Raw genomic sequence first — 16209 nt, forward strand, 5'->3', positions numbered from 1 at the left:
GAGAGAGAGATGGAGGAAGGAGTAGGAGAGAGCGAGAGAGAGGGTGGGAGGAAGGAGGGAGAGGGAGCGAATGAGAGAGAGATGGAGGAGGGAGGGAAAGAGAGCGAAAGAGAGAGAAATGGAGGAGGGAGGGGGGGAGAGAGTGAAAGATAGAAGAATGGAGGCAGGAGGGAGGGAAAGAGAGCAAATGAGAGAGATATGGAGGTGGGAGGGAAAGAGGGCGAAAGAGAGAGAGAGCAAAAACAGCAAACATTAGATGGGAAAAACCCGCATTTTTTGAGGGGGATTCATTTCCATTGTTTTCCTACGTATTTATGTAAATTGAACCCCAAGTACTAGGCAGGACGTTGTTATATATGGGATTCAAAAACATCTATTGATTGTAACCTTTCAAATTCAACATTTCATAAATAAAATATTTATGCTTGTATGAATGATCTTATATTGTGAACTCCATCTGTTTGATTAGTCGAGCCTCGCCTTAAACACGGAACCACACTATTTTCGTGCTACATAAGACACTCCCTGTAATGCTAACTACTATCCAAATATGAAAAGTCATCATACTCGTTGCGACAATGCGATCTCCTGTACAAATTATATATGACTCCATAGATATGGAATTGGAGAGCCTCACATCATTGATATGTATTCACTGTATTTTGAGCAACCTACGTCCACGTGTCGTGCTAAATGTGTACCTGATACCGTACAACATTTGCTTGGTTTCCATGACATTGGAACACGTGCGAGCCTGCAGACCAACGTTAGTTCAATCATAGGGCATACAGAGAAATGTCTCCAACACACATGTATTGATGTTATGACAGTTTAAAATAAATATACTATTTTGTCTCTGACCATTACTGCATCAGAAATGTCAACAGCTACATCTGAACAAGGAATCAGCGACAACATGTGGAATCAAACAACATCGACCGTGTCAGTGTGAGTATACTGGTGTTGTTATATATATATATATATATATTTATGTAATCAACTGAGGGCTGCATGACAGCTCTGAGTATATACTGTATACATATTATAAAATTCCTGATAATAAAATTAATTTATAGTACTCGATACTGTTACAGTGGCTAATGTATGGTACCCGGTATTAATACAATGTCATTTATATTACCCGGTATTAATACAATATAAGTAATGTATTGTAATGTATAATACTCGGTAATGATGCGGTATAGATATAGAAAATTACATATAACAGACACAGTAGCAATAATGTATAGATCCCGGTATTTATACATTACAAATAATGTAAAGTAGCGGTATTAATACATTACAAATGATGTATAGTAGTCAGTATTAATACATTACAAATAATGTATAGTAGTCAGTATTAATACATTACAAATGATGTATAGTAGTCAGTATTAATACATTACAAATGATGTATAGTAGTCAGTATTAATACATTACAAATGATGTATAGTAGTCAGTATTAATACATTACAAATAATGTATAGTAGTCAGTATTAATACATTACAAATGATGTATAGTAGTCAGTATTAATACATTACAAATGATGTATAGTAGTCAGTATTAATACATTACAAATGATGTATAGTAGTCAGTATTAATACAAATAATGTATAGTAGCGGTAATACATTACAAATGATGTATAGTAGTCAGTATTAATACGTTACAAATGATGTATAGTAGTCAGTATTAATACATTACAAATGATGTATAGTAGTCAGTATTAATACGTTACAAATGATGTATAGTAGTCAGTATTAATACGTTACAAATAATGTATAGTAGCGGTATTAATACATTACAAATGATGTATAGTAGTCAGTATTAATACGTTACAAATAATGTATAGTAGTCAGTATTAAGTCCTATGTTTTGTTATTGATGTGGTTTCTATGACTGAATCAGGGTGAATTGCAAAACAATTGGTGGAAAAAACTCATAAATAAGAAAATAATGAAATGGTTCACTTTACCATGGCCCGGCCCCACCCTAAATTTCCCCACCATTGTTATTTTTCAGTTTTATTATGTTTGGAGGAACTTTATAAATGAAAGTGATAAGAAATTAAGTGCAGAAACATCAACTGAACCCCGGTTCACTTCCCAATGCTTCACAATACCATGTTACACTTATATTCAGTATTGATATAAACAATGTGTTGTATTCATTCAGTATTGATGTAAACAATGTGTTGTATTCAGTATTGATGTAAACAATGTGTTGTATTCGGTATTGATATGAACAATGTGTTGTATTCAGTATTGACATAAACAATGTGTTGTATTCAGTATTGACATAAACAATGTGTTGTATTCAGTATTGACATAAACAATGTGTTGTATTCAGTATTGATATAAACAATGTGTTGTAATCATTCAGTATTGATGTAAACAATGTGTTGTATTCAGTATTGATGTAAACAATGTGTTGTATTCGGTATTGATATGAACAATGTGTTGTATTCAGTATTGATGTAAACAATGTGTTGTATTCAGTATTAATGTAAACAATGTGTTGTATTCAGTATTGATATAAACAATGTGTTGTATTCAGTATTGATATAAACAATGTGTTGTATTCAGTATTGATGTAAACAATGTGTTGTATTCAGTATTGATGTAAACAATGTAGCATACTCAGTATTGATGTAAACAATGTGTTGTATTCAGTATTGATGTAAACAATGTATCATATTCAGTATTAATGTAAACAATGTGTTGTATTCAGTATTGATGTAAACAATGTGTTGTATTCAGTATTGATGTAAACAATGTGTTGTATTCAGTATTGATATAAACAATGTGTTGTATTCAGTATTGATGTAAACAATGTATCATATTCAGTATTGATATCAACAATGTGTTGTATTCAGTATTGATGTAAACAATGTGTTGTATTCAGTATTGATATAAACAATGTGTTGTATTCAGTATTGATGTAAACAATGTGTTGTATTCAGTATTGATGTAAACAATGTGTTGTATTCAGTATTGATGTAAACAATGTGTTGTATTCAGTATTGACATAAACAATGTGTTGTATTCAGTATTGACATAAACAATGTGTTGTATTCAGTATTGATGTAGACAATGTGTTATATTCAGTATTGATGTAAACAATGTAGCATATTCAGTATTGATGTAAACAATGTGTTATATTCAGTATTGATGTAAACAATGTAGCATACTCAGTATTGATGTAAACAATGTGTTGTATTCAGTATTGATGTAAACAATGTGTTGTATTCAGTATTGATGTAAACAATGTGTTGTATTCAGTATTGATGTAAACAATGTGTTGTATTCGGTATTGATGTAAACAATGTGTTGTATTCAGTATTGATGTAAACAATGTGTTGTATTCAGTATTGATGTAAACAATGTGTTGTATTCAGTATTGACATAAACAATGTGTTGTATTCAGTATTGACATAAACAATGTGTTGTATTCAGTATGTGTTGTATTCAGTATTGATGTAAACAATGTAGCATATTCAGTATTGATATCAACAATGTGTTGTATTCAGTATTGATGTAAACAATGTATCATATTCAGTATTGATATCAACAATGTGTTGTATTCAGTATTGATGTAAACAATGTGTTGTATTCAGTATAAATATGTACGACACTAGAATATACAATATATTGTATTCGGTATGAATATGTGTGACACTAGAACATACAATATATTGTATTCGGTATGAATATGTATGACACTAGAATATACAATATATCGTATTGGGTATGAATATGTATGACACTAGAATATACAATATATTGTATTCGGTATGAATATGTGTGACACTAGAACATACAATATATTGTATTGGGTATGAATATGTATGACACTAGAATATACAATATATTGTATTCGGTATGAATATGTATGACACTAGAATATACAATATATCGTATTGGGTATGAATATGTATGACACTAGAATATACAATATATTGTATTCGGTATGAATATGTATGACACTAGAATATACAATATATCGTATTGAGGCTGATTTCAAAACGCGGTAATTTCGCAAGTCTTGCCATATTTAAACCATGGAGGAATGTGAGCTAAATATATATAACGTCATTTTTTTCTCAATTTAAATTCGCAGACTTTGAATATTTCACACAGGCAAACAACCATAAAGAGAGACCTAAATCATGATTTATTTGATAAAAAAACCCCATCCGATTCTTTTCATTTTCAGAGATATATGGTGAGACACTACATGAAATAAACGGTATTTTAAAATTTTGAAAATATTTTTAATTTGAAATATTTCTGATAATATTTTCAATTGGAAATATTTCTAAAAATATTTTCAATTAATTCTTTTTCTGAAGATATTTCTTATATGTGTTCGACTCACTGTGATGGTTGTGAAGCTTAGTGATGGAGGCGGCGGTAGTCGTGGCGTCTATGTCAAAACAAAACAAAAGCCATGTTCCTAAAGTTAGAACCAGGGAACTGACGGTCATATAATTCTTCAATTTTTCATAGATTTACATATTTATCTTTCTTTTGTTTATATTTTGTCTTAGTTTCACCTAATCTGAATGTGAATTACGATTCGGTTGATATGTCGATCGTCTTCTTTGTTTTTTTCTGAAAAACAAAAACATATCATTACAGAATCTGAGGATTCTCTTACAAAACTATCGAAATGTGACATTTTCAACAAGGATATTCTTGAAAGATTTATGAACAAAACTAAGGTGGTGGTAAAGTTTATAAAAAGTTACTGCAGCACCTAAACTTATCAAAAGTATATACATATAGTGTTTCTTCCTTCTAGAACTCTTCAGTGATGCTACATCATACACCTATTTTGTTACATCATACAGCTGTTTCGTCCTTTTAGGACTTGCCAGTGATGCCAAATCATACAGCTGTTTCCTCCTTCTAGGACTTGTCAGTGATGCTACATCATACAGCTGTTTCGTCCTTTTAGGACTTGTCAGTGATGCTACATCATACAGCTGTTTCGTCCTTTTAGGACTTGCCAGTGATGCTACAGGCAAAATTTTAAAGCGTAGGAAGCAAATGAGAATAAGACAGTTCGATGGTGATGGTCTCTTTTTCTAAAAGTTTGCTGTGTCGTGCAGGTTTTTACTCGATTGAATAATAACCAGCTATCAATTGACTACAGTGTTATTGAACAGCCATTTTGAAGAAGCACTGTTGCTGTCTCTATGACAACAATCATGACGTCATTGCAGTTATTGAGATAATGGAATGATGATACATCGCTTGATTATCAACAGAGTTTTGAATCTATGCGATTTAATCATGTTAGGGTGAAACATTTCGTGCACATGTTACCAGACACTGTCCTTAATATTTCTATTCCTGACGGTGTTTATTTGTAAACAGGTAAGGCTTTCAGGTGTGCTACATGCTGTCTAATTATTGATTTTCCGAAGGTAGTCTCTTTTTATCTCCTGACAGTCCTAGTATTCCATGGTATCACTGGAAATTTACATCCTGTAAAATCCTAAATTCGCGGGTACTCTTAATCTATGAACTATTAAAATTTAAGATTTTTTGAACTTGATTTATCTACAAAACAAGTGTCAACGAAAAAGTGATTTTTGAAAAACCACAAAAAATCATATCTTCGAAAATTGCATATTACACTACATAACATTAACCGGGAAAGTGTATCACAAATACGTCAAAATGTAACTGGAATTTTATCTAGGAAAGATGTCGAGTAATGATTTCATTACTTATTGCTGTCGGTACAACATGAATATCCTCCCCAGCAAGCGATCAGAGTTTTCAATGTCATTGGTTTTTAAAGGGCGAATCTTTCAGACGATTTCAGTTTTGATTAATCCAGACTGATGATCAAATTTAATTAATAGCTTACTCGGCTATAAAACTACATGTACATAAAAAATCAGGTCAGTGTCCTCAGCTACTTTGCAAGCAGATACGGATAAGTTCTCGATTAATTTCTTAGTTCAATAATCATTTTGCTGTAAAATGGTATGTTGTTCGGCATCGTTTCAAAAACAACTCCATATTAAATTTCAATTCAATACACCTTTTAGAAAACGAAGGAACATATGATTCCTCATTACAAGACAGCCTGCACCTTCTCATAATACAACTACATATCAACTTGCATTTCCATGTCTACATAGTTAATAAACAGAAACTGTTGTTTTTTTTTATTTGCTCAAAATTAAAACGTTATCGCTCAGTAAACAGTAAGTTGATTGGAATAAAAAAAAATCGAATCGACATCTACATCCTTTGATTAAACAGCTTGGTACCAAATTTCATTTCAGTGTCTCAGTTCGTCAGAGGGTGAATAAGAGAAAAAACCGAATTGTAATGAAAAGAAAGAATGACAACAATAGCAAAGAAAAATAGGACATGTCAATGCAACTATGATTGTATATGAACAAATATAATAACAAGATGAGGTGTTCCACAAGAATAAGCGTCTCCCGCTTCATCGACGATATGTAAAATTTGGTAAATCCAAGAAGGTAATGTCACGTTCCCAAATGAGGACAGGTTAACAACATCGAAACCACCACGCCTATTAAAGAGTATCGCAAACGTGTCCCACGTTATTTGCATATCGCACGTGGAACGTTTCTCTATGCCAACCATAAAACTTCCCCATAAGCTCCTTCAGCCTGTTGGCATCTTGTCCGTGGAGATGTATGTCCGAGAACAAGGCCTTGGATCCTGAATCAACTGCAGTCTGTGCAATCCATAGGTTGTGGAATCGAGAATGTTGCTATCTAGAAATGGACATTCAGTACTAGTATTTACTACCTGCAATTTTGAAGATTTTACGGAAAACACACAAGTAAACAGTACCTTTCAATGTAAATCTAGAAACACAAAAAATGTAGATGCAAGAAACCATCTGTCTTGCCCATCTAGGGCGAATCTAAATTATTCAGTCATGGTGCTGTCCACGTGATCAGACGCTGAATTCATAGCAATCCGTTTCATAAAAACCATTGCATGACAAGCCTAAATCAATACAGTGTTATAATGATTAGTAAGTAACGTACTTGTGTGGTATTTCGCATACTTACACGTTATCAAGTCTTGTAATGTCGACGTTTAACACTTGTAAACTCGACGTTGCTTTGTAGAGAACCTTGTAAGACGAACAAACCACAAGGGAGAGGACATGTATCGGCATTACTTGTTGCCATATTGCCGAAAAATATTTTTGTTTAAAAAAAATAAAGATTTTGAAATGAAAACAAACCTTATTTCCATTAAAATTGTCAATTGTGAATTCCAGAGAATCAGAATTAACACGTCCTTATTTCTAGTAAATATAGAAAAATAAAAGATTTAAAAGCAAAAGTATGTCTTTGTTAAGCAATTCCTGTCTTTGCATTCAAGTAACAAGTGAGTGTGTAATCATTCATTTGAATAAATGTTGATCCTTGTCAATTTGTTTAAAACAGGTTGAACGGTACAACTGTTGTTATGGAGACTGCTTTTTCCTCCTGGGTCAAGTCCTTTCTGAACCTCAAGAGCAGCACGTACGTTGAGCTTGCAGTCCTGACCGTTATGGTGTTTCTTGGATGTAGTGGAAATATCAAAGTCATGTGGACGTTTGGTAAAGTTCAGAGTCGATTTGCGCGTCAAATCATGACACTTTTCTTTACTCTAGCTATCAGCGACGGCCTCATATGTAGCGTTCGAATCCCATTGATAATCTACGGTCTGGTACATCCGAGCTGGGACGGAGGAAATGAAGTATGCACAGCTTGGTACATAACCTCGGTAATCTTGGGAATTATCTTTTTGAAAAACCTTTTGGTTGCTCTTCAGCGGCTTATCATAATGTACTCCTTCCCGTTCTACTGCCGACATTTCACTCTTACCACTGTACTTATAATCGTCCTCGTGATTTGGGTACTTCAAATTGGCACATTCGTCATCATCACTGTTGCATTCAATATAGATGTGTCTTATGATGAAAATGGCCTTTGCGAAATCAGAAATGTAATCTCCGGCAGAAAACCAACTATGTTCTTCATCGTAGAGGGCTTAATCAGTGTGACCCCTGTGACCTTGACGGCACTTTGTCATATGTGGTTAGTCTATAAAATATGCGGTGCTGGATTGACTAAACTAGATCGGATCGACGAACGAGCTAGTTACGTCCGTATCAACAAGACGGCCATTTTAAGGACATTGCTTGTATTGGTATGTTGGGTTCCGTACATCTTGGCGAACATGTTAGGCGCAAATACTAATCCGCTACAGCCGAGGGTTCCTGGATATCTGGATTATCTATTATGCGCGCAATCCGTCATTAGTCCATTTATAACCCTCCAAGACTCAGATTTCAGCGATTCTGTCACTCGGAAGAAAACGTTAGCAAGACGACGTGTTCTTAATGGTAACAGCTTCCGGCGTAGTCTGAAGCAATGCATCAGCAACATCACATCCGCGGAGTTACGAACGAACAGACCTACTGAGTAACGTGCTAGATTACGAACCATTCCGAATCAGTTACCATTTTAGCTTCGGGTTGCACTGGAGATATTCAAAGAAATATGTCTAAAGGAAAAATTGGGATACTGTGAAGAGAATGGAGGGTTATGCATTCGACAAAGGAGAACGCGCGATATAAGAGACCAGAACACTGGTTGGTATCTACCTTTCCTGGTAATGCGGTTCATCGTCCAATCTTCATCACGCAAGAGTTCAGTTTGGTGGTGAATTAACTCTTATGAAATAGCTCTGATAATATTTACAAAATTTACTCATTAACATGGAGTTTTCAAGATGTTTCAACTATAAACATATTTGTATGCAAAAAGCAAAGCTGAATGAAATCAAATATCGTAAAATTAGCTACTGGGTCAGTTTTTCACAACATAACATTTTGTTTCATAATCCATCAATTCTGCGGTGTATCTCACCAGACCGCTCAATCCAGGATAGGAAATTACGGTCTTATCTGCTTCAAGTTTTCCAAACACTAATTTCTGAAAACGAAATATCTGTCTATAATCTCTAAAATAAACTCTTTACACTTTAGCAAAAACGAAAGCTGCGTTTTTAAACCGCTAATATATTATGATCACTGACTAATCAAATTATGCTGATTACGTCATGAGTAAAATTGGCGCCTGGCTGTACATTCCTCGTGTATCTTTACAGTGACAGACAGAGTGATTCATGTAGCATTATCATCAATCGGAAATGTAATAGGTTGGGTCGATTTTCAAATACTGGACAGGAATTAATTATGACGAATTGATACTCTACATCTTAAAAAGATCATTAACTTTGTCCTGTTATATCATCCTTGTATATCGGCTGTATAGAAAAGGCTATGTGTGTAATCAGAACTCGCCCAGGGTATAGTATAATCATGATACTATTAGGTCTTTACCATGCATTACCATGATAAAAGTCTATGAAAGGTCAATAGTTTTTTAATCTATAGACCGGAGATGTTCTATTAGCTATCTTCTTGATTGTCGGTTGTCGAATGGAGATCTCAATGCGCGTTTTCAATCATTCTATTAAAAAAAAAGAAACATATCCTTGTTTGTAAGTACGATAGATATTTTGACGTTTTGTTTTTGTATTTTGCTTTATTTTTATCTTATTTTTTTTATTTATCTTCTCTTTTATATTTCCAATGGTTTATATATTTGTTTGTTTATGTGTGTATGTGTTTGTTTGTTTAACTATACGAACGTAACTTTTGGCATACATTCGTGCTTTGTGTGGCTATCGGTTCTTGACTGACATCATCTTAACAGACGTGAGAAAAAAATGGTCAGTAGAAAGTAAGGACCGTCTAATGAATAGGGGTGGTCACTCTGGATAGAGATAATTAAGATAAACGGTCTCTCGACAGCGGGTTGGTCGATATGAGCGATATATTTTAGAGTATATTATTGTAAAGGGATGGTCGCTTGGGAGAGGGATTATTGATATAAGCAATTGATTGAAAAAGGGGTGATTAGTATTCATGAGTGGGCTCTTGAAAAAACAGCCTTTTATAATGATAATCGTTTGAGAGACGAAGAATTAATAGAACTAGTCTCTTTAGAGATGGATAGATAAATAGGGATGGTCGCTTCAGACGGAATCAGTCAAAAAACAATTGTTTTGAGAGAGGGTAGTTTATAGAAGAGATATTTTGATGTAATTCTTCTGTACTGGTCTACATATCGGTATGTTTTTTAAGTTATGAATATGTTTGCATGCTCTGGCCATATAGAATAAATCTCATGCAACTCTGGTGAAATTGCACTCGTTGGACATCAAGTGCCGGACTTGTACCTAGTTAACAATCGCGTCAACACCCCCCCCCCCCGCAAAAAAAGGAATAATGTAATACGTTTTACTTTATCGTTACTATGTACATATTTATCCTACTGTAGTGAATTCCATTTAATGCATAAAAGTCAAATAGTGTTGAAAGTAATGAACTTGTATAAGATATCGACAAGTATACTCATCCTTCTCCTTCCTTCTTCTTCTTATTCCTCCTCCTCCTTTCCTTCTTCTTCCTCTCTCCTGCTCTCCTCTTCCTCTCCCTCCTCCACCTACCTTCCTCTCCCTCTCTCCTCCTACCCCTCCTCCTACCCTCCTACTCTTCCTCCCTTCTTCCTCCTCCCCTCTTGCCCCTCCTTCCTTCCTCCTCCCCTTCTGCTCCTCTGATCCCACCCTCTTTTTCCTCCTCTCTCCTCCTCCTATCCCTCCTCCTCTCTCCTACTCCTTTCCCTCCTCCTCCCTTCCTCCTCCTCTCCTGCTCATCCTCTCTCCTCCTCATATCCTTCCTCCTTCTCCTCCCTCCTCCTACTCCTCTCTCCTTCTCCTACTCCTCTCTCCTTTCTTCCTCCTCTTTCTTTCCTCTTGCCTCCTTTTCCCCCCTCCTTTTCTTCCTCATCCTTTCCCTCCTCCTCTTCTCCTGCTCCTCCTCCTCCTCACTCTTCCTATACCTCCTCCTCCCGTCCTCCTTTTCTCTCCTACCCACTTCCTTCTCCTTTTGCCTTCCTTTTCTTCCTCCTTTCCTTACCCTTTCTCCTCCCTTTCTCCTCCCCCTCTCTCCTTCTCCTAACTCTCTTCCTCTTTCCCTCCTCCTCTTTCTCTCCTCCTCTCTTCCTCCTCCCTTTCTTCCTTCTCCTCCTACCCATCCTCCTCCTCTCTTCCTCCTCCCTTTCTTCCTTCTCCTCCTACCCATCCTCCTCCTCTCTTCCTCTCCTTTCTTCCTCCTCCTCCTACCCCCCATCATCCTCTCTTCCTCCTCCCTTTCTTCCTTCTCCTCCTACCCATCCTCCTCCTCTCTTCCTCCTCCCTTTCTTCCTTCTCCTCCTACCCATCCTCCTCCTCTCTTCCTCCTCCCTTTCTTCCTCCTCCTCCTACCCACCCTCCTCCTCTCTTCCTCCTCCCTTTCTTCCTTCTCCTCCTACCCATCCTCCTCCTCACTTCCTCCTCTTCTCCTTCTCCTCCTACCCATCCTCCTCCTCTCTTCCTCCTCCCTTTCTTCCTCCTCCTCCTACCCACCCTCCTCCTCTCTTCCTCCTCCCTTTCTTCTCTTCCTCCTCCCTTTCTTCCTCATCCTCCTACCCATCCTCCTCCTCTCTTCCTCCTCCCTTTCTTCCTCCTCCTCCTACCCATCCTCCTCCTCTCTTCCTCCTCCCTTTCTTCCTCCTCCTCCTACCCATCCTCCTCCTCTCTTCCTCCTCCCTTTCTTCCTCCTCCTCCTACCCACCCTCCTCCTCTCTTCCTCCTCCCTTTCTTCCTCCTCCTCCTACCCATCCTCCTCCTCTCTTCCTCCTCCCTTTCTTCCTCATCCTCCTACCCATCCTCCTCCTCTCTTCCTCTTCCTCCTTCTACTTGTGTTTTATTTTTTATTCACATGTTTATTGTCACGGTGTAGTTTTATAATAACACTGATGTCAACATAAAATTTTTACTTTTGATGAAGGAAATAAAATATTCAGAATGGTTAGACACGTGTTTTTTTATGTTTCCGTTGAACATTTCTGCCTTGTTCCTTGCCACGTACGCATTTTACGAGGAAGTGGATGAGAATGGTTGTTAACCAATAACAGTTACAAAATGAATGTGGAAATGACAACTTCAAATGTGTGAAGAAGAGTTGTGGAAAATTATCTACATACATGCATGCATGCATACATACACACAAACACACGCGCGCACATATAGGACAACTGGTCTGATTTCCGTTGAGGGTTGTATTTTTGTGCAATACTGAAAATTAAAAAAAAAAAATGGAAGCGCACGCTGACCATCATCGGCTGCTTGTTTGTTAGCTTCCGACAAATATCTTTCTCCGAAACTAGGAAAACGATAGAAAAAAAATTGAATAGCGCATCAACTGCGACATATTAAAACCATAGATTGGATATGTGATATGCAAAAATTACAAATTTGCAATATTCAGTTTACATCATTCTTCAAAAGACGGATGACGTAGGAGAGCTTGTTGCGTTATGGAGTCCCAGTTCCAGACAGCAATGAATCTCCTGCAAAGTACCTGTTTTTTTTCATTTATTCTTTTTGCCAATCTGTGAACAGTTTTTGCAAGTAACCAAGTGGTTGCCGAGTTTCCCATGGTAACCGATGTCAATTACTTGGTATGACGTATGATGGCGTTAAATAGTCAGATCAATATATACTTATATTTGTGATTAGTTTGAAGAATTCTTTGTTTAGTCAATAGCAGCCTAGAAATGCGATAATTAATAAATAAAAAAGACCACTTCCTGGTGTAGTCTTTATTTCGTTTTAAAGGACATCAATCATCTGATAATTACATAACGATGCATTAAATTGTGTATCTTATATACACACTCTCAGATGTTCACTAAAAATAGCATTGCCCGTGTCACGAATTGTCGTTTATTTCTGTCTCGTGCAGATCTTGAAAATAATTGATTTTTCGTTTGAACATTTTATGAAATACGAATAAGATATGCAGTCACTATGTAGTTGTGTCAGACAGTGTTATGGAAACGACAATGATGTAACAACTGCATAAAGAATATATATATATATTTAAAAAAAAGACGAAAACAATACATGTCACAATACACTAACTTAGGCCCCTTTAAATTTTATGAAATATGAAAGAACAATTATGTGCTTGAACTTTATGATTATTGCAGTGCGTAAAAGAGAGAGAGAGAGAGAGAGAGAGAGAGAGAGAGAGAGAGAGAGAGAGAGAGAGAGAGAGAGAGAGAGAGAGAGAGAGAGAGAGAGAGAGAGAGAGAGAGAGAGAGAGAGAGAGAGAGAGAGAGAGAGAGAGAGAGAGAGGCAGGCAGGCAGGCAGGCAGAATGACTGACAGACAGACTAACAGGCAGAATGACTGACAGACAGACAGAGAAAGATAGAGGGAGAAAGATAGAGGGAGAGGGAGAGAGAGGGGGAAGGGAGAGAGAGAGACACACAGAGACACACAGAGAGGGAGAGACACAGAGAAAGAGGGAGAAATGGAGAGAGACAGACGTACAGACAGACGTACAAACAGACAGAGAGAGAGAGAGGGGGAGGGAGAGAAAGAAAGACAGACACAGCGAGACTCGGCTATAAATGCAACAAACGTAAATATCGTTGCATGTACAAGGGAATAAAACATATTATTTTACTTAGTTACTGAATATAAAAAGGGAAAAGTAATAATACCAGTTAAAAAAAACATCAAAAACTACATACATAGAATAACTAGTCTTACTGGTGCTTAAATATATACAAATAATCTTCTCCAATTTTTCATTGTCAAATTTCTGCCTGGCATAGTCACCTTGGCAGTACATTTTTGAAAATGTAATATCCTTTTATTGAATTTATCACAGCATTCTTGTTGAAGATTTATGTAGAAATTTTGTTTTTATAAGACTTAATTGTGATAAGAATTTCACTATCTACGCGATTACTTGCAAGATTCTTGATATTTACAAATATTTCAAATATAAAACTTTAATTTATTAATAAAGAGTGCGTCACGGAGTATCTCAATACTTTGCGTTTCTTGACATTTACACTGACTACCAATGGTTGTTTCCGGATCCATATTACACAATCTACTTTAAACAAGAATAAGTTTTTAGTTAAGAAATGTTTGCACTATCCTATATTGTAACCGTTGTAATTATATATATTTTGTTACTCTAAATGACTCTCTCTCTCTGTCTGTCTGTCTGTCTCTCTCTCTCTCTGTCTCTCTGTCTCTCCTCTGTCTCTGTCGCACTATGTCTCTCTTTCTCTCTCTCTCCTACTCTCTCTCTCTCTGTCTCTCTATCAATGTCTCTCTGTCTCTCTATCTCTGTCTCTCTCTGTCTCTCTCTCTGTCTCTCTGGTATTTCTATCTTTTTTGTTTTATATGTGAGGATGCGTGTTGGCGTTTATGTGCATGTGCGTTTGCGTGCGTGCGTGCGTGCGTGCTTGACGGTGTGTGTGTGTGTGTGTGTGTGTGTGTGAAAGATGTATGTAAATGTATAGATGATGATGACGATGATGATGATGACGATGCCATTTGTTGTCAATGTATTTAAACTTTGTAAAGAATAAAGAAATTTAAAAAAAATCCCTGCTTCCAATATGACCTCAAAACGACTGCATCGACATATCGACATGTAACTGGCATCGTTTTACTCCTGATGTATATAAGTCATTTTTCAGGGCCTAAAAATATAGCTAGATCTGCTTACATTTCTCTGGCCTTTAGTCCCTGCCTGTAATATCTTTGATATTACTGTTTGTGATATATATAAACTCGACATAGTTATGTTGAGAATTTAACATTTCTTTTCATGTAGTCATACGACCATGTCCCTCCGTAGTTTAATTAGCAGTAGCACATCTATATTAATTTTCACAACACACATATACTGCTGTAATATCGATCGGACAGCGGAGCCTTCAGTTATTTTCCTTTGAAATCTCTTGTACATTTTATTATAATTCAAGTTACCATTGTGGCGTTTTGTTCACCTGATCGAAAGGATCGATGCCATGGCACGGTGTGGTTTGTCTTATAGTGTCCGTCCGTCCGTCCACTTTTTATACAAATCGATACAACAGTCATGATAGACACAGTAGATTTTGGCAAAATTTGATTTGAAGAATCGATGATGGAAGTGGAATCAATATTGTTTAAACGGAGGGTCTGACCGCCCTGGGGTTTTAACGGTGTGCTTAAAAGTGGCAAATTTAGTAAATTATTCAAAATCCAGTAGGAATGCCTAGATTGTGTTCCTATTTGGTCTGAAGCATCGTTGTGTAGAGGGAATATTTTTTGCATTAATGGTGCGGGAGAGACTGGACCCAACAGGGGAATATTAGAAAAAAAAATCTGTAGTATTGTCTGGGTTCTGTCCTACATTCATGCTGGTCTGGAACATTCTTGCGTGGGCGAAGGGATATCATTTTAAAATGAAAATGAACCATGGGTTGGGACTTGTTTAACTACAGCGGAAAATGATATATTTTAATGCATCCAGTTGGTGACACCCTTACAGTCCGAAGGCCCGATAGTCCGAAAATGGTTACGTATTTTTGTTTCTTATTTAACTGTAAATGAAATAATGACGAAATTTGGAGAGAAAATAGGTAAGTAATATTAACAGAATCTTCGTCACAGGTTTCCGCACAAAACATCGCGAGAAAAAAATGGCCCTATTCCTTTATATTGTTCTTTAAAAGTTTAGTGAAAGGCGACTTATATTTGTAAGCGACGAGAACGTTAACAGAAATGGCGCGAAAAAATGTAGAAGAAAGCATGCACGGTAAACAGTACGGGGAATTCGAGAAAATCCTGCACGGTAAAAGATTTATGGATTCCGACTTGCACGTGTAGCGCGAATAATTAGCAGAAAAGAAACTATTCAGGGCAAGTATTTGGATAGAAATATGCAATATTATGTAAATATTTAAAGACAAATCGGACTAACGGGCCTTCGGAATATAAGGCGGTCACCTTTCAGGTAGCCTTAGATGGAGCAATTTCTACAAACTAGGTCGATACAGGCCTTGTCGGCCTTTTGATCAAGGATCCAACGCTGAGCTGAGGCCCAGATAATATATGTTTTGAGGTAAGGAAAACAGAAATGCAAACAATTTTAATTACTCTTCAAATCAGAATTATATCAATAAAATCGTAAAGACACCGGAAGTTGTCGTACTTATCTCCCTTGCCATCTTCCGTCAAAACATCGGA

General features: G+C 36.5%; 1 protein-coding gene across 1 annotated transcript; it reads right to left on the minus strand.

Annotated features, from left to right (window-relative positions):
• Positions 1-10841: 10841 nt before the first annotated feature.
• Positions 10842-11255, minus strand: LOC132558231 (octapeptide-repeat protein T2-like). Its single transcript, XM_060222773.1, has one exon. It carries the CDS (start codon positions 11253-11255, stop codon positions 10842-10844), a length of 414 nt encoding a protein of 137 aa, XP_060078756.1.
• Positions 11256-16209: the final 4954 nt, after the last annotated feature.

Source organism: Ylistrum balloti, unplaced genomic scaffold (assembly GCF_031769215.1).
Source record: "Ylistrum balloti isolate Yb309-2 unplaced genomic scaffold, AGI_CSIRO_Ybal_v1 Utg370772, whole genome shotgun sequence".
Lineage (NCBI taxonomy): Eukaryota > Metazoa > Mollusca > Bivalvia > Pectinida > Pectinidae > Ylistrum > Ylistrum balloti.

Coding starts and splice junctions, on each gene's coding strand:
- LOC132558231 (XM_060222773.1), bottom strand. CDS start 11,255: ATGGGGGGTAGGAGGAGGAGGAAGAAAGGAGAGGAAGAGAGGAGGAGG.